This window comes from Neolamprologus multifasciatus, chromosome 22 (genome assembly GCF_963576455.1).
Source record: "Neolamprologus multifasciatus chromosome 22, fNeoMul1.2, whole genome shotgun sequence".
NCBI lineage: Eukaryota > Metazoa > Chordata > Actinopteri > Cichliformes > Cichlidae > Neolamprologus > Neolamprologus multifasciatus.
In genome coordinates, this window is record NC_140459.1 from 5,705,854 (window position 1) to 5,728,454 (window position 22,601).

The following is a 22,601-nucleotide window of genomic DNA, read 5'->3' on the forward strand; positions in this document are numbered from 1 at the left end:
AAGACTCCTCACACCACTGAACAAAGTCATCAATGACTGGACTGTGGTTAGTTTCACCCTCTTTCAGTAAGCTGACAATAATGCACGATCTGATATCGTCGTGTTGGTGTTGTTCCCAGATCATCATAGTAAAGGTTGTTCCAGGATCAACATTGCAAGTGACCAATCAGAATGTTGTGAAGTCATACTTTTGCGACTTCGGGAAAAACCGCCGTAAAACAAAAAACTGTACTTAAGCTGTGAGAAACCGCCTCTGTCCGTCGATCAACAGACCCTGACTCTAACCCTAACCCTTTAATAAACGCTAAGCAGAATTGAAATTGTCCTTGCAACATTGGAATTTCATACATCAACACATTCTCACTCCCAACTCGTCAAATGTGTGACGCATGGTCAGGCTCCCTCTGCTTCACTTATCAACGCGCAGGGTACCCCCCTCGCGGCGAGAATTGACGTGCAGGTTCCTCTCATTGAATACTATAGAGCTCCCTAAACGTTGCTTATAGGGCTTTGGAGCGTGATGTCACGGGGGTGGGCGTGGGAAGGATTTTGGCCTGATCCGCCATGTTCGGGGTCTAAGCGCAAGCGACGAAGGAGCGAAGGCACACACAACAGCCACGGTTTGTTCTTGCTGTGTGGTCCGCTGCAATGTTCGATCGCACGACCGGCAAGAGAATAAGCTTGAAAATGGTTTATCTTTTCATTCTTTCCCAACCTGGAAGCAACATGAGGCAGCTCGTGTATTGATGTTACCAAAAGAAGGCGTCTAGCCTGGATAGCAGCTGTGAGACGAGCTCCAGTTCTCTTCCATCTCCAAATATCTGTTGGTGCTCCAGACATTTTCATTCCGGTAAGTTCTAAATATGTTCATATCACTCTTTATAGCCTATTAGTTTTATTTTCGATGCACTCTGAGCTCATAGCAAATTAGAACAAACATCCTACTGAGTGATTTTGCAGAACTACCTTCTATTTATAGAGATGCTAATTATTTGGCATCATTGCAGCAAACCAGCCTATGAAATGGATGAAACATCATGACTGAGTTCCAGCACTACACAAGGGACCTGCTTCAAACATACCACCATGCCAATCAGATTACTTCTTCCATGTGAGGGTGAAGAGGTGACCCTTCAGGATAAGATGGTGAAGGTTTGCTGCATTTGGTGAACAGTGTGATAATAAAACCAGGGAAAAATGAAACCTGCTCCTGTTAAACATTCCTAAGTCTTTTGCTGTATAAATAGCGGTATTTTTTCAAAAGATACAGTAATTAAAGTAATATTAGTAGTGGGTGATATGTAAACACTGTCATGATTTTATGTAAACATTTTGTCACTTGTAAACTATAAATGATATGGATTCTACACTGTAACGGATGTGATGTTCTATAAAGTGGTTTTAATAATAAAAAAAAGGCAAACATTAGTTTGTTTCTTTATTCAATTTTTGAACAGTGGGACTCAGTCAGTACATATTCAGTAAATGCAAATTATTTACACAGCAGTGCACTACAGGCATAAATCTAGACCCCTAGATAAAACATTATGGCATTATAGCAGTGACAACTCCTCCACAGTAGCAGGTGTGATTTTTCTTTTTTGAGGACGGCTCCTTTTGCCTTTCAATATAGATGGTCTGTTTATGTTTTGATCAAGAGCTGTTTTTGGGCAGCTGAAGAGGAGAAGTCTATCTTATGGCCAACCTCTGGCTGTATCTTGGTCACATTACCCAGCAAAACCCAGCATGCAGGTTCATCTGTAACAGTCCTTGTGCCACGGATCCGCACTGTTGCTTCTACATTAAACAGAAGAGCAGTGACATGGGTGCAGGTCTCCACGACTCTGGCCTTACAGGTGCAGTGGGCGGCTTCAACCTTCCCTGTGATGCTCACAGTGACCCATGGCTGCAATGCTGGTTCATTCAGTCTTTGAGAGTACCTGAAACACACACAGACAAAGTAAATTTAAAGACAAGAACTATGAGCCAAGGCCGACATAAATGTGTTTAATCTACTTTATCATAAATGTAACAAAGTGTTTAGAAAGTTAGCACATACATGTAATTTTTCATTTCTTTATGTGTCCATCTATAGAACGCTGCATGTTAAAGTGTAAATCTGCCTGTTCTCTGTCAGAAACCTGCCTGCAGAAAATGAACCTAAAGTATGCAAAGCAAGGATGTCATCACTTTAGAGATGGAGAAAGCATAAAGTGACAATTATGAATCACTTAATATGATAAGAAGATTCTGCAGGTCATTAATCAATGTATAAAGTTAAAATAAAATGTATTTTTAGTGACACAGGATACAAATATGGAAGCAAGATGTATAATTAGAATTATTTATATAAATATGAATAAATCATTGCAATTTCTTTAACCATAAAGAATAACTAAATCCTTCAGGACAATGTCACATCAGTGCACTGAACTCACTATGTTATCCCTCTAACAGAGCCTCCACATGTTCTCACTGTAATTTCCCCTCATGAATGAATTTATGCTGCACTAATCTGAATGTTTGCAGGGAAATCAAACGCATTTCCCACGCAGTACTCGAGCAGACTTACCTTTGTTTGAATGACGACTTGTACGCGCTGACTCCACAGATAAGGTACGAAAATATGTCAGGCTATGTCGGTAGCGGTTGGTCTTCAGGGTTTCTACTCCACGGCCGTATTTCATACGGGTCCACATTTCCAATGCACGCTATTTTCTGCAAGTACCGCCGCTTCGCCTCTGGACGCAATCGGTCTCTATACCGTCCGTTTCTTTGGAGCTGCTTTTAAGCATCTTGTAATCGTCTTTCCAACACAGTGTGCTTGTTTTGATTCGCAGACCCCGAACATGGCGCCGCGCTCCCACAATGCATTGCGGCGTGACGTCACACGTCACACCTGGGGCGGTGCCCGAGTAGATTTTCGCGGAAGTGCCGGCTTACATTGCTGTAAACTTGGGTGTGTAACGCAGTGTGTTCGCTGCGTTGTCTGTTTAATAAGTACGAAACGTGGAGCAATTAAGGCACCGGGTGTTCATCTCAGGGGCAGCTGTACTCCGTTTTCTGCTGGATTAATGCACTGTATGTATTTTAGTTCACTCCTGTATTATCATATTTTCATGTGTAACAGGAAAAATATACTGTGGCTAATTGCCTGCCAGCTTTGGTTACATTTGCATGACTCTGTGGCCTCCAGTACATCGGGGCCTTTTGTCTTTGAAGATCCGCTATTAACCTAACCTCGTTTCTCTGTTACTGTGATTTGGTGATTGTCGCGTATCTGAGGGCTGAAGCTGGAAGTTTCTTTAGCTGACGTCATCTTTGGCTGCGCCTTGGGTGGATGCACAGATTTTAACATGTCTATTCCGGTGTTGTGCCAAAAAGTGATTGCCTGCCAAAAAGTGATTTCCAATGTTTCCGTGTATTTTTTATGTGTAATATCTTTATGTATGTTGGTAAATAGACTTCGGTGAACAGCGTTTACAAAGGGGTTATATATAGAATTAAAAGATTATCTGTTTTTTCAAGTATCCTGCATAGTCCACAATGCTAACTCTGTGTTATTGTACTCACATTATAACCAATCCGGTCCTTTATCTCCACTTAAAATATTTTTACAGAACTATTGTAATATTTGCTGCCATTTCTGCTGTCATCCTGGCCAACTTAATCTTACAAAATACATTTTTAATGTTAATGAGATTTTTTTTTAACGGCATAAATAAAGGTTCTATAAAAGTCGCTGCCAAAAACTGATTGCAGCTTCTACCTTGTTACACGAATGTTGTTTGTGGCTCAATATGACTTTGTGTCATCCATGAGGGATGCATTTGACATATGTTTCACATATTATAGGCCAACAAGTTACTTATAGCAGTTTAAATACGAGCAATCAGTTTTTGGCAAATACCGGAAATCAGTTTTTGGCACAACACCGGCAGCTACTTTTTGGATGGGTTTCTGTTTTATTTATTTTTTATATACATGCTGTTATATCTATTTTCCCCTATTCAGTGCTAATGTTGTTATTGTAACTTTAATTAAATTTGAATTTTATCTATAACGTTTAGCTGTTACTGTTAATCCCCTGAAATCTGACACCAAGCTGCCACTAATCCACTGAATCAGGCTAATAGTGACTTTTATTGATTATTAATTTGATTTCTCTTCTGTTTCTTGATAGAACTGAGGGTGGACCAGTAGCAGTGTGATCTATAATACGGCACCTTGAAAGTGAGACTGTGTGGTATCCCTTTTATTGGCCCTGCATTACTGGTAAGTCATATCCTAGTCCACTCTTTCTCTTTTCTTTCTTTTGTTTTGTTGTTTTAAGCATATGTAATGCTGTTTTTAGGCCAGCATTTAGGCCAATAGTGGGTGTGCTGCAGTCATTCATTCTGTTCAAACCTGTGTGTCCTTTTAATAATAGTAAACCCTTAGATATCCTGGGGGTAAAATTTCCACAGGCAGCAACGCTATAAAATCATGAAGTTTCCTTAACTGTACTGCCACACATGCATGGACTGTATGTGACCAGCATTAGCATTGCATCCAGTAGTGGTGTGGCGCTATCCACTGTTGTGAATCTTTGTGACAAGTGAGCAGCCAAAAGTGGCTTGTACAAACCTGTATGTGTACAAATCTTGCCATGTGCTGCTGTATCCCTTACCACTCTGGTTCCTGCAAAGGTTGCTCTGCTTCACGAACAATCATCACATACTCCACTACTTTTCAGTTTAACAAACACCAATATGAGTCATTACATCTGTTACAAAATAAAACGAATAATATAATAACTAATAACCTAAACCCGATGCCAACGCAGTGCTAGGAGTTGCATACAATTTGTATCTGTTATGATTTTGTCCTGCAATGGTCATGAAAGCAACATAGTCATAAAAATCATTACTCATTTTAATTTTCAAATTTCAGATTTGAGCTACCTTATGTTTGTTATCAGCAGCTGCCTTCATGTTTGGATTGTTCAGGGTATCTCTTGGTATGTTTTGTCAGTGAGCAACAGTCCACTGCTGCTTGGTTCTCTCTTTGGAATGCAGAATTTAAAGGTGTATGATAAATATTTTTTTCATCAGGTCGGAGACATGGCTTCAGATACGATGACAGTGGCTGGTCTGGGACGACATTTTTATCCCGGAATGCTCTACAATGCTTTAACGGATAAGCAGGCATGTGGTAAGTTTTGTCTTTATTATAAACATAAATGGTTTGCTTTTAAAAAAAGATTGTTTAAATATACTCGTCAGTAATATAAATGCTTGGACATGTTCAAGGTGTCTTAAAGATCAAAATTAATGGTATTTGCTGATGAAACTAATATTTATTTCTGAGAATAATTATGAGTAATAATAATAATAATAATAATAATAACAATCATGAATGAAGAGTTTAAAAACTGGATGGAAAGTAATACCTTATCACTAAATCCTAGCAAAACAAAATCAGTGATATTTGGTAACTATAAATTGAATCATCAACATCAGGTGTTACTGATGTTTATTTATATAGTGCCAAATTACAATATATGTCTTAAGGCACTTCTATATTATAAGTTAAAGATGCTATAATCAATGAAAGACTAGAGGCCTCTTACCTGCCTCCCTAACACACAGGAGAAAAGCATTATAAGCAGATGTCTTCCCCAAAGATCAAATAGGTTGCTTGCAAAACATGAAGCTGACTTGAACTCAATAAAATAGCTTTTATTTGATCACAGTAAAAACAGTAGTTTTATCTCAGTATGTTACACTATTTGCTTTAACACACTGTACAGGGATTTCTCCAAAGCATTGATCCTAATTATTGTTAGCCAGTCTGGTTAGGTTCCAGTTTCAAGGAGACACCCTCAGTTTTTATCCAATGGCCAGCGGCCTTGTATAATTTGTGAAGTGGGAAAATACAAATTAGAATAAGCAATACTGCTCTTAAGCAGGGAGGAAATAAAACAATAGTTACACATAAAATACAGTTATGATCTTGTAACATAATGATGATAATAATGGCTCATAAAATCATGAGCTGCACATTATTTCCTGACTTTACCAAAAGCTTCATAAAATAACTAACATTTTGCCATTTTTTTTAGGTTTCACCTTGTGGGATGATCACACTCTACAAGAGCACACAGTTAAGAGACCTCGAACAAGCAGCACGTTTAAAACTTCTGCTTGTGACTCCATTGAATCCAGATGCTCCTTGTTGGCTTTAGAACCTTCTTTGAAGGCCAGTTTTCTTACTGGATGTGTAGAAGTTGGAGGATCTGGCAAATATCTGACAGATCAAAAGACATTCAAGAACCAAAGCAGAGTGACTATTCAGTACCAAGCTACCACCATCCACAAAGAATTATCAGCATCTATAATTGGCACCATAAATGAATCGCAGAGAAAAATTATAGAAAGTATCTCAGCTACACATATAGTCACTGGTATCCGTTATGGGGCCAGTGCCTTGTTTGCATTTGATAGTGAGAAGTTAGACAATAGCCAAGTGAAGGACATCCAAGGAAGCATGAATGCTTTAATAAAGAAGATCCACGTTGACGGGAAACTTAAAATTGAGCTGACTAAAGAAGAAAAAGACTTGAGCAAGACATTCTCCTGTAAATTCTTTGGAGACTTCATTCTGGACAGCAACCCTACAACATTTGAAGAAGCAATGAAGACCATTGCAGAACTGCCAAGGATCCTGAAGGAAAAGGGTGAAAATGCTGTTCCTATAAAAGTTTGGCTGACGCCACTGAAGACATTAGGGTATGGAGGTGCAGAGCTGGTAAAAGACATCAGCGTTGACTCACTAAGGAGGATTGAAGATACTCTGGAAGCTCTAAAGGAGATGAAAGAGAGATGCAATGACTCTCTGGATGAGGTGGTGGTGAAGCATTTCCCACAAATTAAAAAGTACCTACAAAACTTTCAGAAGTTGTGTAGTGATAAAATATCTGACTTCCAACGAACTCTGAAAAGAGTGCTTCCCTCCATTCGTGAAGGTAAAGCAGATGAGAGCTCACTGAACGACGTTTTTGATGACCTAGACAAGTCACCATACAATCTGGGAAATCTTAGCAAGTGCCTTGACTATATAGAGGGAGAAATCAACATCATCATGTCCTTTTTAGGGAGGATGGAGGGAATAAAGATTGTTCAAAATAAGTCAGAATTAGATAGAGCTGTACTTGCCACAGGTGTAAATCATGCATTTTGCTTTGTTTTCACCGGTTTGATAAATGCTGACCTCAACCTTGATGCAATGGCCAATGAAGACCCATGGTATTATTTAGACGATATCTTGGATCATATGGAAAAAGTAGAAGACATTTTCATGGATCTTTACAAAGCATACAAGAACAGCACCCAGCTCTGTTTCCTTGTAGCAGCTATACAACACCAGAATTACAAAGGAGCCACCATTTATCAGTACAAGAAGGGCAGAAGGATTACTGATAATTTTTCAAAGCCCGAGATACGGGATCCCAGAACTACAAAAAAGCGAAGTGATTTTCTTTGGAGTAAGTATTTACTTCCTAGATTGCTAGTTTTCAAAATCATCAAATATTTAAAGGCATTGTTGTAATTATCAACAAAAACCAAATATAGTTTTTTTTTAATATTAGAAGTTACTTGACTGAAGTGGAAGATTATGTAGATGACTCCTAAAAGATTGTGTTTTTGCCTTTCATTCAGTTTACTGTCATCTCACTCTGGACCCAGACACTGCAAATAACTACCTCACTCTATCTGAAGACAACAAGAAGGCAACATGTGGGACGTGGCAAACCTATCCAGATCACCCAGAGAGATTTGATGGACATACACAGGTTCTGTGCAAACAGCCGCTGACTGGTCGCCACTATTGGGAAGTAGAGTGGCGTGCTGGTCATATGCCGAGTGATGTTCGCATAGCTGTTGCATACAAAGAAATTGGAAGGAAGGGAAGAATGGATGATTTAAAGTTTGGATGTAACAAGATATCCTGGTATTTTGGTGTGGATAAAAGTGAATCCTTTGTTCCTTTGAGAGACGCACTTTACAAAATTGTGTCTAAAATAAAACCCTTCATGCCTTTTGTAGACATATTTTATAAAAGGCTTGTAGCATACCATGATAATAAGGTGAGGAAGTTTTTTTCTCTTACTAGATTGAGCAGAGTTGGTGTGTATCTGGATTGGCCTGCAGGCACTTTGTCCTTCTACGATGCTTCCTCTAATAGTGACAAACTTGTTCATCTGTACACCTTTGAAACCAAATTCTCAGAGTCTGTTTACCCAGGGTTTTACATCAATTCCAATTATGTTTTCCTGTGTCCAGCTAGTCAGATGATGGAAAACATTTAGCATACACCTGTTTACTGACAAAGAAGTAAAGCGCTCTGTAACAAAGACCAACTTGTAGAGGAAAGTTTCACCTTTGCTTTGTTGCTTCAGTGGTGAGGGAGAAGTGCTGATTGAGCATTGCTCGCACTTCCACCTCCAGCCATTGGCCAACTCTAGGGTGACCGAGCAATAAGGTGTGACGGACCTGTGTGCAATGCAAAAACGAAGTATGATGATAAGTGCTTTGATACAGCTTCTTTGTCCATGCTTTGCTGTCTCCTCACTGCTTGCTACACACCAAGGAGTGCCTATGCTCCACAAAAACAGCAACATGCTTTCTGTATGACACACGGTGATGACCTAGATTTAATTGGTCTGATATTTTGTGCCATATTTGTAAATACTTGGCTGAGGAGAAATGTAATCTTTTTAATCCTGACCTGGTTGAATAAAAGTAAACCTGTCTGTGGATTTATTCATTCTATAACATCTACATCAAGGGCGTAGATTTGGCATGGACGGAAGGGACATGTCCCCACCAATATCCAGCAATTATTGAATTGTCACCACCAATAATTTGATTTCTTCGAGTAAAGAAAAACAAACCCGATAGAAAGAAAAAAATGATCTGTCAACGTGTCATTCACCCAGTGGTGCAGGAAGAGTTAAATTACGTTCTCTACTGAAACCTTTTTTGCGCCACGGACCGGTTTATGCCCGACAATATTTTCACGGACCGGCCTTTAAGGTGTCGCGGATAAATACAACAAAAATAAAACTAGTACCGGTACCGAAAAAAAGAAGATTTATTCATAACACACGTGAAAAGACCCAGGAAAACCGAGTTAACGATAAAAACGATAACAAAATAACGCTGAAAACCGATAAAAACCCTGAAAACTATACATTTCACACCTGAGCCTCAACTCTCGTGGCCCGGTGCCAAATGACTCACGGACCGGTACCGGTCCGAGGCCCGGGGGTTGGGGACTCTTGCTCTACTGGAGTCCTACGTCATGTGACAAATATGGCCAATGTGATTGGCTGTGCCTTTCAGGGAGCTCTGTTTAGTTTTAGCAGCAGCAAACCTGCGCTGCGAGGACCTGCAAGGAGGAGAGGAGGAAGGCAGCAAAGTCAAGTTCACTCATAAAATGTGTCCGTCACAATAACGTTACAGGCTATGCTAGGCTTTGGCCCACATCAGTCTAAAATTGTATGTAACCATGAATAACGTGTTTTGGAAACTAACTGCACAACATGCAGCACTATTAGTTATCTCAGTCTCCCACAGTAGCATTTCTAATTTTGATTGAAACTGTCAGAGAAAACGGCAGCCTCGAGTAAGCCAGGATATAAGTTTACAGAGGAAGTTAAAATTATATGTCTAACGTTAAAATGTTGGTGACACAATAATTTCATCCTAATGGTGCTGACATATTCATAGGGTTCATTTTTGAGACAATATATCATTAAGGTAGTCATGATTTTGCAAATATTCCACCTTGTAGTGCAGTTTGCACAAATTGTTTTAAAATTGCACTCACCCTTCAAACATTACTGATGAGTCAAGATCTGCACAAACTGACAGAAACACTGAAGCAGCTACACATTTTATTCTTATTGTCATGTATGTCCTATTTGTCAGGTGACAGAAGAACCAACACAAAGCTCAGAGAGCAATGGTGACACAAGATCACAGGTGAAATTGGATGATGACTTGATGGTTCATTACTGTATTTGAAGCACATGTGTGACCTCATGTATTTGGACTGTCTCACTGTTATTTATCAGGTGACAGAGGCAGCTCTGCCATGTTGTAGCTCAGACAGAGGTGAAGAGGCGAGGTCACAGGTGACTGACTGATGATTTGGTGCTATAGATTAACTAGTGTTTATTATCATGACAACTGTTAGGCTGCTGATGTAAATTGATTCATTAGTGTATATTTGACAAACAATCTGAATTGACATGTCTCACGTTTTATATGGCACGAATCAATGTGTTATTTTATCAGGTAGCAATATGTCCTAGTGCAGTCCGAGGGGAAGAGCCAGGGCCAAAGGTGAGGCACATCAAGCACAGAATAATAATTGTAATCTGAGGATAAAACGCATGTACTGAGGCTGAAAGAAGCTTCAGTGCTCTCAGAAGACTACAAAGATGGCTAAGGCCAACAATGACTCAAATGAGATTAAACAATGCTGCTGTGTGTCCACCAGGAGAGACTGGACAGTATAGATGTAAAACACATTGTCACGGTTCTGGGTCAGTTCGACCCAGCATTCTAAGTTTATTATGTTTTGGTTTATTTTTGAATGATTGTTTTGTTACTCTTGTGCTTTGTTGATTATTATAAATAATAATATTATTATTATTATTGTTGTTGTTGTTGTTGGAAAGCTATGTGTCTGTTTATTCATGTTTTAGGAATTGTCCTTTGGTTGTGTCTATATAGTATAGTTCAGGTTCCATGTGTTATAATCTGTCTGTCTGTCAGTGTCGAGTCTGCGTCTTTGTGTAGTGTGTTCTTGTTTCCTGTTTTATTGTGAAGGTCTGCGTCTCATGTGAGTGTGTTCAGTTTTACCTCCCTTGTCTCGTCTCGTTAATTACTCCCAGCTGTGTCCACCACCTGTGTGTAATCTCCCTGTGTTCTCTGTGTATTTAAGTTGCGTCTTCTGTCATTGTAGTCGCTGGTCTGTCTGTCCATCCACCCATGTATCACTTGTGTGTGTTTTCCCTGCTGTCAGCTGTCATCTGCTTGCTGTCATTCATGTTCAGGTTCGTGTTCAGTAGTCAGTTTGTTCCCAGTATAGTTTAGTCCTTGCTCCGTTTGCCATTTGTCCATGTACTGAGGCTGAAAGAAGCTTCAGTGCTCTCAGAAGACTAAAAAGATGGCTAAGGTCCACCAGGAGAGACTGGACAGTATAGCTGTAAAACAAATATGCCAGCAGTTTATCTCAGTTAACGAGAGGAGCAGGCATGTGTGTGGCCCCTTCACATAGTGGACATTGAGTTGTTGTGTGGGACACCAGTAGTCCATGTCTGTTGCTGTAACAGTAGTTCATGTTTAGAATAAAAAATCTCAGCTCACTGACTTGATCGGGGCAATAGTGCCTAAAATGTTGCATAATTTTGCTGAGAGATCTTTTGTGGTAATCTTAGACGAGTAGTTTTATGGACAAAAACCCACCAGGTCATTCAGTGTTCCCTTAGTGCTAATGTATAAGAGATGTTGGTGTAGTATAACTGAACTAATGTTGTTAAGTCCTTAAAGTCATATTCTTTTATTGTCATGACTGTATTTGAAGCTATTTTTATTTTTGTATGATACCTGATTTATATGGAATATGGTTGAAGTAAACTAAAGCCTAAAATACTTTAGTCAGTCATTTGTTTAATAGAAATTTAACATTATATAATTCACATATAAAACTATGAATTGTAATTTTAAATGGTTTAAAAGCATGTAGAATAGCATATGTAGGCAAGTATATTTCTCTCTTCTTTTTTTTTTTTATCAAGAAGCAAAGACAAAAAGGGAAAAAAAAAGGAACAGGGCAGAGTTTGGTGGTTGAATCATCCGTCCCCACCAATGCCAAAACCAAATCTACGCCCTTGGATCAACAGTAACTGTGGTGTAAATGATAACCCTTCAACTGTGACTGTTATTTTTATTTTCATTTTAACAGATTTGTTTTTTTAATGGTGGGGTCAGCTGGTGACCGTTAAATGATTTGAAGTTGATCTTTTCTGACATGATGATTAGAACTGAAACCCAGAACTGAACTTTACAGGTATACTTAAAAAAAAAGGTATATTAAGGTTACGCTAAAAGTTACCATTTCAAAACTCTTTCAGTTAAATTCAATTTTGATGTCATTACTTCCCTCTCTGTGAGTCTCTCTCTCTTTGAAAGAAACACACACAGAGCAGCTCAGAGTGAACTTTGTTTTTCAATTAAACTTTATTAATAAAAAGAGCCTTATAGCATAGAAGCATTTTTAAAGCACAAAAAAGGAAATATAGTTTTGGAGAGTAAATAACAGATAATACAGAATGTTAAATGAATGAAATGCAGTTAAGCTAAGTGTTATCATGATAAAGGAATTATAGCAATTTTTTATATTGTTAATAATATTGAAAATATTGTTTTTTGACTGGTTTGTTTGTTTTAGGTAAAAGTAAAAAGTTAAAGGACTACACATACACATTTGTAACACTCTTGAGAAATACTTCTTTCCATATGTAATCACATAACAACGTAATCATCGTAATAGTACACGTGTTTCAGCACATGGTGCCCAGCTGTCAAAGAGTTCTTCTGGTTTATGTGTGAAAGACATAGAGAAAGAAGAATAATGTCATCAAAACTGAATAGGAAGTGTTTCTAAGTGTTTAATTATTCATTTATTAGATGAAAAGATTATTTGGGTAGTGAATTACTTATTATGCAAAAGATTTAATAAAGGGGGGCAATACATAAACATTTCAGAAGAGGTTACAACCCTAAATGTAAATGAACCAAGATAAATTATGTTTTTGAAGTGATTCTATATCAATCTTTGAGCTTCATTTGAGGCATATTTTTGCAGTGTATGCCATTAAAAAAAAAAAACAAATAAACAACAAAAAGCTTCTATAAGATGTTATTATGTTACCTGCTGGGAATTTTAATCTTTACTGCATATAACATGTAAAACTTCAAACTGTGGAAGAACTGAAACAGCCAGACTAAAGTCATACAGAGAGTGGAGAACAGAACAGCTTGAATGACGGTCACGTTTGTGGATTTAGTCTCTCAGACTGTTCAGAGACATTGTCAGGAGCTGTAAGAACAAAAAGATAAAACTAAAATTTTCTATAATGTACAGTGAATGTTGATTTCTGTTAGTAAACACGCTCCAACTCTCTAGATAAACATGCAACAAAGAGTCAGGCAAGCAGAAATATGAATAGGGAAGTCACATTATCAAGAAGCCATGAATACAACAGCATAAAATACAATAACACAACATAATAAAAACAAGCGTTCCTGTGATGCTTAATGTTTTTAGAGAGTAGTGATGAGATTATAAGTGTGCTTTATGTTCTAAATGCCTGCAGGAGTATGTTCTACGCTGTTCCACATGAGCAAACTCTTTTCCTCAAATGTAGTTCACAGGTAGAGACTTAAAAAAATGGTGTTCTGCACAGCTATGAAGATCAGCAGCTCTGTAATTATCTATAACACGGATGCTTCTCACATCATCAGTTTACTGTAATATAATAATTTCACTTTGGCTCTGAGACTTATTTCAGACTGTGAGTGTTTCAGTTTAATGTGAAATTTGTCAGCATTGATTAAAACACAAATTCAAAAATTAAAATCAACATTTCCCCAACAGATCTCTCACCTTTCTTTCTTTTGTAAGCGACAAACACCACAGCTGCCCCAAATGCAACAGCTGCAATGAGGACGATCGCTAGAACAACCGCTGTAGCTCTGATGTCAGCGGGCTTCTCTGTTGAACAAAATGTGGAAACACTTTATAACACAGAGCACAAATGAACTAAAGAACAAGTGAGGAAAGACTCAGTAAGGACCTGATAGTTGATGCAGCTGACATCTCTGATTGAAACAAGAAGCGACACAAAACCATTAATACTCAGTTAATACACCAACATTAGACATTTGTCTTGTGCACACTGAAGATAAAAAAAAACACTACATATAGTATTTCATTACATTTTACTTACTTCCGTTCTCTGCTATTTATGTTCCCTTTTCAGTGAAGCATCTTACTGATTTGTTATTAATTTCTTTCTTCTTTATCAGCTACTAAAAGTATTGTTTGATTGGATTGGTGAATATAAATGTGGCAAAGGTCAGCTTATCCAACATCGCCTCAAGAAATGTAACAATTTAATGTAAAACCTTTACACCATTATAAAAACATGATAATACATGATAGTATATGTAATTCTATTTGTGAAAAACATAGCTTGTTAAAGTTGTTAAAGATGGACCAGGCAGTCAAGAGGAAAAGAGAAAGACCACAGAGAGGATCCGTGGATGTAGTAAAAGAGTACATGCAGAGGGTTGGTGTGAGTACTCACCTAACTACTCTGTAAAAATGATTCATAACCGTCGCAGGATCCAGTCTTACCCCAGTTTGTCTTGATCACTGCTTTGTCCAGTTTGGTGATGATGTCCTCGTTCACACCAGAGAGCTGAAACACACAGTCGTACCTCTGCCAGTCTTCAGGTGTGACTGAAAGTTTCAAATCAACACTCATCTGGAAGGTCCCATCATTGTTGGGGAGGCTCTCTGTGTGATGCACACCTTCATGAATCTCCTCTCCATCTTTCCTCCAGAACATCACGGCACCGTGAGGATAGAAACCTGTAGCGTGGCAGCTGACTGGAGAGGAGGACGACTTCTGGAGGAGAAACACTGAAGGTAGGACTGAAAAGAGATAGGAAGTTGCTACATTGTCTTTAAATTGCAATATAAATTTTCTATTTTTTTCTACATCAGATTCTGTAATTCTACCTGCTGTCTGCAAAAAGATCCTCCCATACTGCAAATACTTCTTTAAAAGCTCAGGGCATTTATAGATGAAAAGTTCTTTATTGTGTTCTAATCGAGTTTTTTCAGTATCCCATCTCAGTTTGGTGATGACAGCCTGTGGTTTTGCAGTGATCCATGTCAGTTTCTGCAGGTCCAATGCTATAAAATCTTCTCCATCATAACCGTATTGAATGAAGCCATTAACCTCTCCAGTCTCATCATCCCATTCACAGCCATTCATACTCTGCAAAATATGAACACCTGTAAAAAGGCAGCCAGAAAAACTGCATGAAACCAGTAAGATGTCAGCATTGCAGACACAAAAACAGAGGATCAAACAGTTACTGGCCCAAAAATCAGTCTATTATCTTGTGGTCACTGTGGAAGGTTCACATTTTTTCTCTGCTTCTTTCACTGTTCTTTTTTTTTTTCATTTTTCTGAGTAAAGTAGCAGATCTCATTATCATACTTTACAAGCACACCATTGTTTTTCTTGTGACATTACCAATAAGTTTGATGTGTCACATGGACTTCTTCCTATTGAGAAAACAAAAGTTGTATCCAAGATGGCCGACTTCTAAATGGCCACCATGGTCACCACCCATCTTGAGGAGTTTGCCCCCTCACAAATACTAATGTGCCACAAACAGGACTTTAATATCACCAACCATTCCCGTGTATCCATATAAATGGCCCACCCTGTATATCTAACCTAATTTAAAAAAAAAAACTTTTAGTTTTCTATTTCAAACCAAATCAGGATAAATACAAATATTTTCAGCAGTAACAGGTTAGACAAATCCATACCTCCAGTTTGGTTGAAACGTTGCCTTAAACTCCCAATGTAATGTTTGAAATCCTCATTGGTGTGCAAAGATTGATCAGCGTACCACTGCAGGTGCTGAGGATCATCCTGCATGAGCTTTTTAATCCATTCTGTTTTGGGTTCTGCTCTTCTTGTGCTGCTATCATAGTAACCTCCCTGAACTCCATCAAAAAGGGCAACAGCCACAAACTCAGGGATGCTCTGGACTCCAGTTGTTTGAGTGAAGAAATACTGCAAGGAGTGTTTTACTGTAACAATGATGAGACTCTGAATTAGATGGCATTGCTGTTATATAGACGACTTTCTTTAACTACTCTCAGCATTATATTTAAAGATTTATATATTTTGTCAGTAACTCTTTAAATAACTTCTAAAAAATCCTTTCCAAAATAAAGGTTTAACTGAGATCACAGATAATATGCTAATGCTGTTTGGTGTACATCTTCAATGAAACCTGAATGCATTTGTCAATTAGAACTAATGAGAAATAAACATTCTCAACAGAAACACTGAGAAAAAAACTGCTTTCTCAGCAACATCTCAAACTACTCAGTTACTGTATTGTTCGTGGAGCCTAAAGTAACTCTCCCTGGGTTTATAATGGTGGGATTAAGGGCAACAAGGCAGTTCTTCTAATTGTTCACCATGCAACCAATAAGACAGGATTTTTATGTATAAGCGTAAATAGCTTACTATTTAGTCTTTAAACAAATGTCCAATTTCCATCTTCCACTCTCTATAGTCCAGATGTTGCATCCACAGGAAGAAGCCAAAACTGCTGACAAGCATTTCTTAAAGCATGACAAGTTCAAAGACCTTGCTAAAAATTTTTTAGATCCAGTTCATGAAAATGTACATGTGTATCTGTACAAATTATCCATCCATCCATCCATCCAAATATCTAGTAAAGTTTAAATGGGCACCTAGGATAGGCTCCAGTTCAAATGCTACCCTAAACTGGATAAAGAGAAGAAAATGGATGGGTGGGAAAACAACAGTGCTCTGACTGGACTCGTACAAACCACAAGTCAACATTTTACCCACCTGTCAGCTGTTTAAGACCTTCGGATAGTTTGGGAAATATACACATAGATGACATGTTCAGTATAATGTAACATTGTGGCACCATAAAGTACAAAATGAGCAAATGTGTCTTATCATTCCATTCAAACTGGCTGCTGAAGGCTTGTGCTTACCCTCATATTAACTTATTTCATTAAGAATTTATTATTTATTAAGTAACCAGGTTAGCATAATTTCCACACAAACAATATCCTTCAATCTTCAGGGTATATTCCCTAAAGGTTATTTTTTTAGAAGGGTCCTTGAAAGTTTTGACCTTAAGAGAATCTTTTGGGAACATTATGTGAATAGCCCCAAAACATTCAATTTCTGTAAGGCTAGCTAGACAACTTAGCTATTTGTGGAGTAATGATATGAGTGAAGGTGGCTCCCCCACCTTCGTCAAATCAAACAAAATTGATGTCAAACGTTTGTGCTAAGTGTGTGCTGCAAAAATTTTTGTTTGTGATGATTTTGTTTTAAAGATATTAATAAAAGTTTTTAGAGTTTTTTTTAGAGGTTATCCAAGGTCAAACAGCCCCCCAACATTAACGAAAACAGATAAAATTGGTGTTAATCAACTCTGCTAGGTTTCTGCTGGTTTGTGATGAACTAGCTATTGTTTCTGTATTAAACTTGAGATGCTCAAAAGGTTCTACATACATGTAATTTGACAATTCTGAGTTTTCTAACAGGAAGCATGCCTACATTTTTCAGATAGTTTTGTATTTTGCAAATAGTTTTGCAGAATGCATAGTTTATTTTAACTATTAAAATTGAACCTAGTTTTTTACTTTTAAAGAGTGTGATCATGATAAAAAAAAATATATCCAATACTGGTTTATGTTTCACTGCCTTTTCACTGTAAAGAAAGGGGCTGCTTGGCCTTGGATGACCTCCAGAATCTTTAAAATGATAGCACCAATAACCAAGGTTTTTGCAGCACAAACGTTTGACATCAATTGTGTTTGATTTGAAGAAGGTGTGGGGCATCACTCAGATGAATTATTGTCATATTTAGAATGTTAACATTGATAAAAACATATTTTCAAATAATGATCTTTCAGTGTGATAATGTTGTTCATACATAGAAAGTATTCATAATGTTGCAGCCCTAATACTGTCATTATATTATAATAATGAGTGCTATGTCTATGTGCTGTTATCTCCACCTGCTTCTGCTCATACTGTACAAGGCCTGAGACCAGTCGGCTAAAACTTTCATTGAAACAGCCAATTTCGACTTATACAACACAGAAAACCTTAGACAACAACATCAGTAGCGTCAGAATAACTTTTAATATTTCCATTTATTTTACATCCTGTGGGAAAACAGACTATCTCAGTTCCTTTAACTATCCCTCTACCCCACAATAGTACACCAGCTAGACTGACAGTAGCTCACTTGACTCAAATGTACTTTTTGACCTTTCATTCCTGAGTTAAATAATAGCGCTTTTGCTTTTCTTTTAGCCAAAAAGGAAAATAAAATAACAAACTGTTTCTAACGTATTGAGTGGACAGCCTTCAACTCACCTCCTGAGTCTCACTCTGCAAACTCTCCTGCTACTGTGTTTATATGTTTAAAACACACACACACACACACCAGAATAAAAAGCAGAGCTGCATCTCTAAAAAAGCAAAGGTGGACGTCTGTGCTGTCAGAGCAAGATAGTGTGTACATGCACATTTCCACCACTCACAAAGACAACAGAAAACATACTTTAACTGTTCTTCAGCCTGTGTGAAGTGTGTGTTGGGGAAGTGAAAGAGTGGGGGCTTGTTTTGATTCCGGAGAGAGCGTTTTCCCTGTTGTTTTGGCATTGGCAATGGCCACAAGTGTTACTGTTCTTAATAAACAGCCAGTAAACGGAATACCGATTGTCTCTGTCTTCTGTCGGAGGAACGCTACAATATACACAAATAATAATGACAGAGAAAGGAGGGTCCACCCTCTGAATATGTAATCATGGATTTGGATTACACCTGTTATTGCTCTACTCTACTACTCACTCTAGCGCAATTTGAGCGGGCGGTGAGGAATGATCCACAAACTACAGCCTATTCCGAAGACAAGATTTCTGTTGGAGAAGAGATTTTTTTAAATGATATATTATTATTAATTACAAAAAAGTAAAAAGCCTGTATTCAAAGTCTGGCTGTCCCAGTTCCCAGTTAGCTGCTGAAAACGGCTTGTATAATATATAGTGGATATGACAGCACATTAATCTGTCGACATCGCTATTTACGTTCTTTTTTTTCTTTTTTCAAAAGTTGATTTGTGGTCTGTGATTTATGGAAGCAAATGTAAAACATACAACTGTACACGATCTCTCTCTCCTCTCATTAAAAACATATTTTCATTTAGTTGTAAAAGTGAAACTGAAGACAGACCTAGTGCAAGTATCCAAAGAAAATATGAAGAATCTTACCTGATGATGAAAAGTGACAGAGGAAAAGCAACAATAAGAACCTTCCCATCGTAACTTTATTTGGATTATACATATAGGACCAAAGCAGTGAGCTATTGTTCTAATTTAGCCCGGGGATTAATTCACATGAAAGAGGAAACGTTTATGCATTGTGCCGAAGTGCATGTGAAACATCACATCCCATCCTAGAGACTGCAATCAAGATTATGACTCGGGGTCAAGAGCCGCCCACGACTCCACTTACAAAACACTTGTGCTTTATTAAAAATGAAAGCTTTATGTTAAAGTATCAAAACTAATTTATTTTTTATCAACTTTAATGCTTTGCATATAAAGTTTTTTTTAACCCTCTCAAGGCAGGCGTTGCAGATTTGCAACAGTTAACCTTTAACAGTTAACAACCTGATTACCTCACATACATATTTTATGTTTTTTTTACTCAGAAGTACCATTGAAGGTATTCTTTTGTGCATTAGCAACAAAAACTTAATTTGAGCCTGAGAGGGTTAACTTGATTTTGACTCATCTAAAATAATAATAGCCTAGTAGATGCAATCCCGATTTAAAACAAATGCTGTCTTAAACCTAAATTAAAATGGAATGCAATGATTTTCTAATTTTATTGTATTCAAAACAGAAAAACGTAAAATATATTAAATGCTTAAAGACACATTTTTGTATTTCATGAAGAATATTAGACAATTTTAAATGTGATTACAGCTACATCATCATACAGCTCATTGAGAAATTCACTTAAGCAAAACATGATTATTTTTTAATTATTGAATTATTTATTTAGTTTGTATGATGCAATCATTGATCTTATTGAGTCTGATTAAAATATGACATCAATTTTGGATGAACGTTTGCACATATGAGTGACCCTGAAGAAGAATGCACTGAGAATTTAATGTGAACTATGAGGGGTTATTTTAATGATTTGGGAAATGCATCAATAATACAACAATGACAAGAAAATTGTCGCCAACTACTGGAAGAATCTGGTGATTTTCTTTTTTCTTTCTCTTTTATCATTGAGGATGCAGACTGTGGAAAATCAAAGGACAGTATATACCACAAGAAAACAGAGAAGTGAAAACTCCTAACAGAAACCCAGGGACAATTGTTGTTATACTCTTGTCTGGTTACCAGACAAGAGTATAACAACTCTTGTTGTTAACCTGCACCTCTTTACTCATCCATGTCATAGATGCAGATATTAGAGATAGAAGACATTTCTGTACGATCTTCAGTCTACTGTAATACAGTCACTTCACTGTAGCTCTGAGACTTAGACTTATTTCAGACTGTGGGTGTTTGGACTTATGTTAAATTTCCCAGTATGGATTAAAACACAAATTAAAAAACAAAAAACAAAAACCTAAATACAGTGTTTCCCCATTTGAGATTTCACAACTTTCTTAATTTTGAAATAAACAAATGCCACACCTGCAATGCGAGGAACAAATTAGAAAGCACCTGATAGTTGATGTATGTGAATCTGTGATTACAATCACATAACCTTTAACCACATAACTATTAATACTCAGTTAATACCTTAGTCATTCTTCTTTTGCATGCTGAAGTATTGATACAAAACACTCTACATAGTACCTCATCGCTTTATCACTAAAGCATCTGACTGAATTGTTAGTATTTAGTTCCTTGTGAACTGATAAATCACAATCAAATATTACAGACTGCTGTGATCAGAGGGCATGTGAATGTGATTGGATGCTGAGCTAAACCACCTTCACAGCATATTTGGTTCCACTGGACTCTGATTAACTGATAGGTAAATAATAAACCTGTGTGAGTAAAGAAAATAAAAGTTTTCCCTTCTCTGAACGACAAAAATATTGATAATAATCATCTTAAAAATTAAAGGTTCAAAACAGATTTATCTGATTTGAACCTTTTATATAAGAAAACCTGACTCCTTTCACACTGTTTACACCAAACCTTTTCATCTGTATCATTTATGATAGCAATGAAAAAGAGTTGTAACACCAATAAAATTCCAAAGTCATACACACGGTAAAACATATATTTGTCTGAATCCTGTTTTATATGCTCATAAAATGAATGAGCATTGATATTTAGTCTATGAATTACCTACAAAAGCAAAACAAATATGCTGCTGTTTACAGATTTGGTTAAATGTTTTTTTCTTACCTGCAAATAAAGCAGGGCAGAAGAGAAGCTACACAAATAACTTCATCCTTTCTGTATGGTTAAAGCTCCAGGATTATCAAACATTGAAAATCTGATGGACTGGACTTGAAACTGTGCAAGATTCAAACCATCACCCACCAGATCAACTCTGATGAAATAAGTCCTCCAATCTAAAAAATATATATTTGCTCTTACCCTCAGAAACGGCCCAAAATAAGCCCACCTACAGCTGGCAGGAAAACCACAAATGGATGGTGAATGATCAATAATGATGATTTGTTTTGTTTTTTTTTCCAGATATGTCATGCTATATGTGTAATGTTTAGACTTTTTGTTTTTAGTCCCCTGTTGAGAAGGAAGGTTCAGAGGTTTGAAGTTGTTACCATCATGGGCTCATTCGATTAGATTGAGATTAAACAGTCGTCAAGCATTTACAAGATTCTCCTTTTATTTAAAGAATCAGTAAGGAAAGACACACATGGACTGCTAACGCTGAAAAGAAACAAAGAGATTTAAGTTACTCATTACCTTAAACAATACAAAATCACAAGATGTAAACAGAACCTCACTTCCGCTACCGCCCCGTGTGGGAGTGAAGAAAGAGTGAACTATAGGTGAATGCAGTCCTTATATAACATATGACAGGTGAGTGCAATTAAGGGCAAGCACCACACCCAATCAAAAGTGAGAGAACTAAACGAGGTGCATCTGGTCAACCGCCAATGATACTTGCAAGAAGAAAAAGAAGAAGAAGGTCATCAAGAGGATCAGAGGATTCAGGAGTGAACTAAGATTAAAAGCCAGGAGATGGCAGTAATGCAACATTTTTGGATGTAAGCTTCCGTTAAACATGACAGAAGAAGAAGAAGAAGCAGGTGCATCTGGTGAAGTGAGTGGATGTGCTGGGATGTGCTTAAAGGTGAGTCTTTACAACATCCCCACTGTGAAGAGATGGCGTGTCATTTTACAACCAACTTTTTCTTAATGCTCTATGCTGAAAAAAAAAAAAGCCCCAAGCAGACATGGGTAAAGACAAATCTCTGAGCAAGTGGACAAAGATGACAGAAAGCTTGTTGGGACTAAAAGAACCGAAAAGCTCTGAACAGCAGTGGAGTCAAATGGTGGATACTCAGCTCCCCTCAGCCTTGCAGATGCAGAAAGGAATAGAAGGTATGGAGTTTGCAGGAGCTTAGCTGCTGGTGTTATATGAAGAATCTGTAAATTAG

General features: G+C 37.5%; 2 protein-coding genes and 1 pseudogene across 4 annotated transcripts in view; 1 reads left to right on the forward strand and 2 right to left on the reverse strand.

Moving 5' to 3' along the window:
• Positions 1 to 19,316, reverse strand: part of LOC146492735 (major histocompatibility complex class I-related protein 1-like) — a 44,963-nt gene extending 25,647 nt beyond the window's left edge. For both annotated transcript variants that reach the window (XM_085147960.1, XM_085147959.1), the window contains exons 1-3: positions 19,201 to 19,316; positions 15,688 to 15,954; positions 14,863 to 15,141 (exon numbers count right to left, since the gene is read on the reverse strand). In XM_085147960.1, coding sequence (XP_085004086.1) covers positions 14,863 to 15,141; positions 15,688 to 15,954; positions 19,201 to 19,273 — 619 coding nt within the window. In that variant the 5' untranslated portion in view covers positions 19,274 to 19,316. The remainder of the gene's footprint in view (positions 1 to 14,862; positions 15,142 to 15,687; positions 15,955 to 19,200) is intronic.
• Positions 2,888 to 8,350, forward strand: LOC146492737 (stonustoxin subunit beta-like; annotated as a pseudogene). The gene is made up of 6 exons (XR_014872075.1): positions 2,888 to 3,081; positions 4,184 to 4,275; positions 5,094 to 5,193; positions 6,104 to 7,525; positions 7,701 to 7,976; positions 8,193 to 8,350. The product of XR_014872075.1 is annotated as a stonustoxin subunit beta-like (transcript).
• Positions 14,395 to 22,601, reverse strand: part of LOC146492738 (major histocompatibility complex class I-related protein 1-like) — a 51,507-nt gene continuing 43,300 nt past the window's right edge. Inside the window, exon 5 of the mRNA XM_085147958.1 lies at positions 14,395 to 14,574. Coding sequence (XP_085004084.1) covers positions 14,426 to 14,574 — 149 coding nt within the window. The 3' untranslated portion in view covers positions 14,395 to 14,425. The remainder of the gene's footprint in view (positions 14,575 to 22,601) is intronic.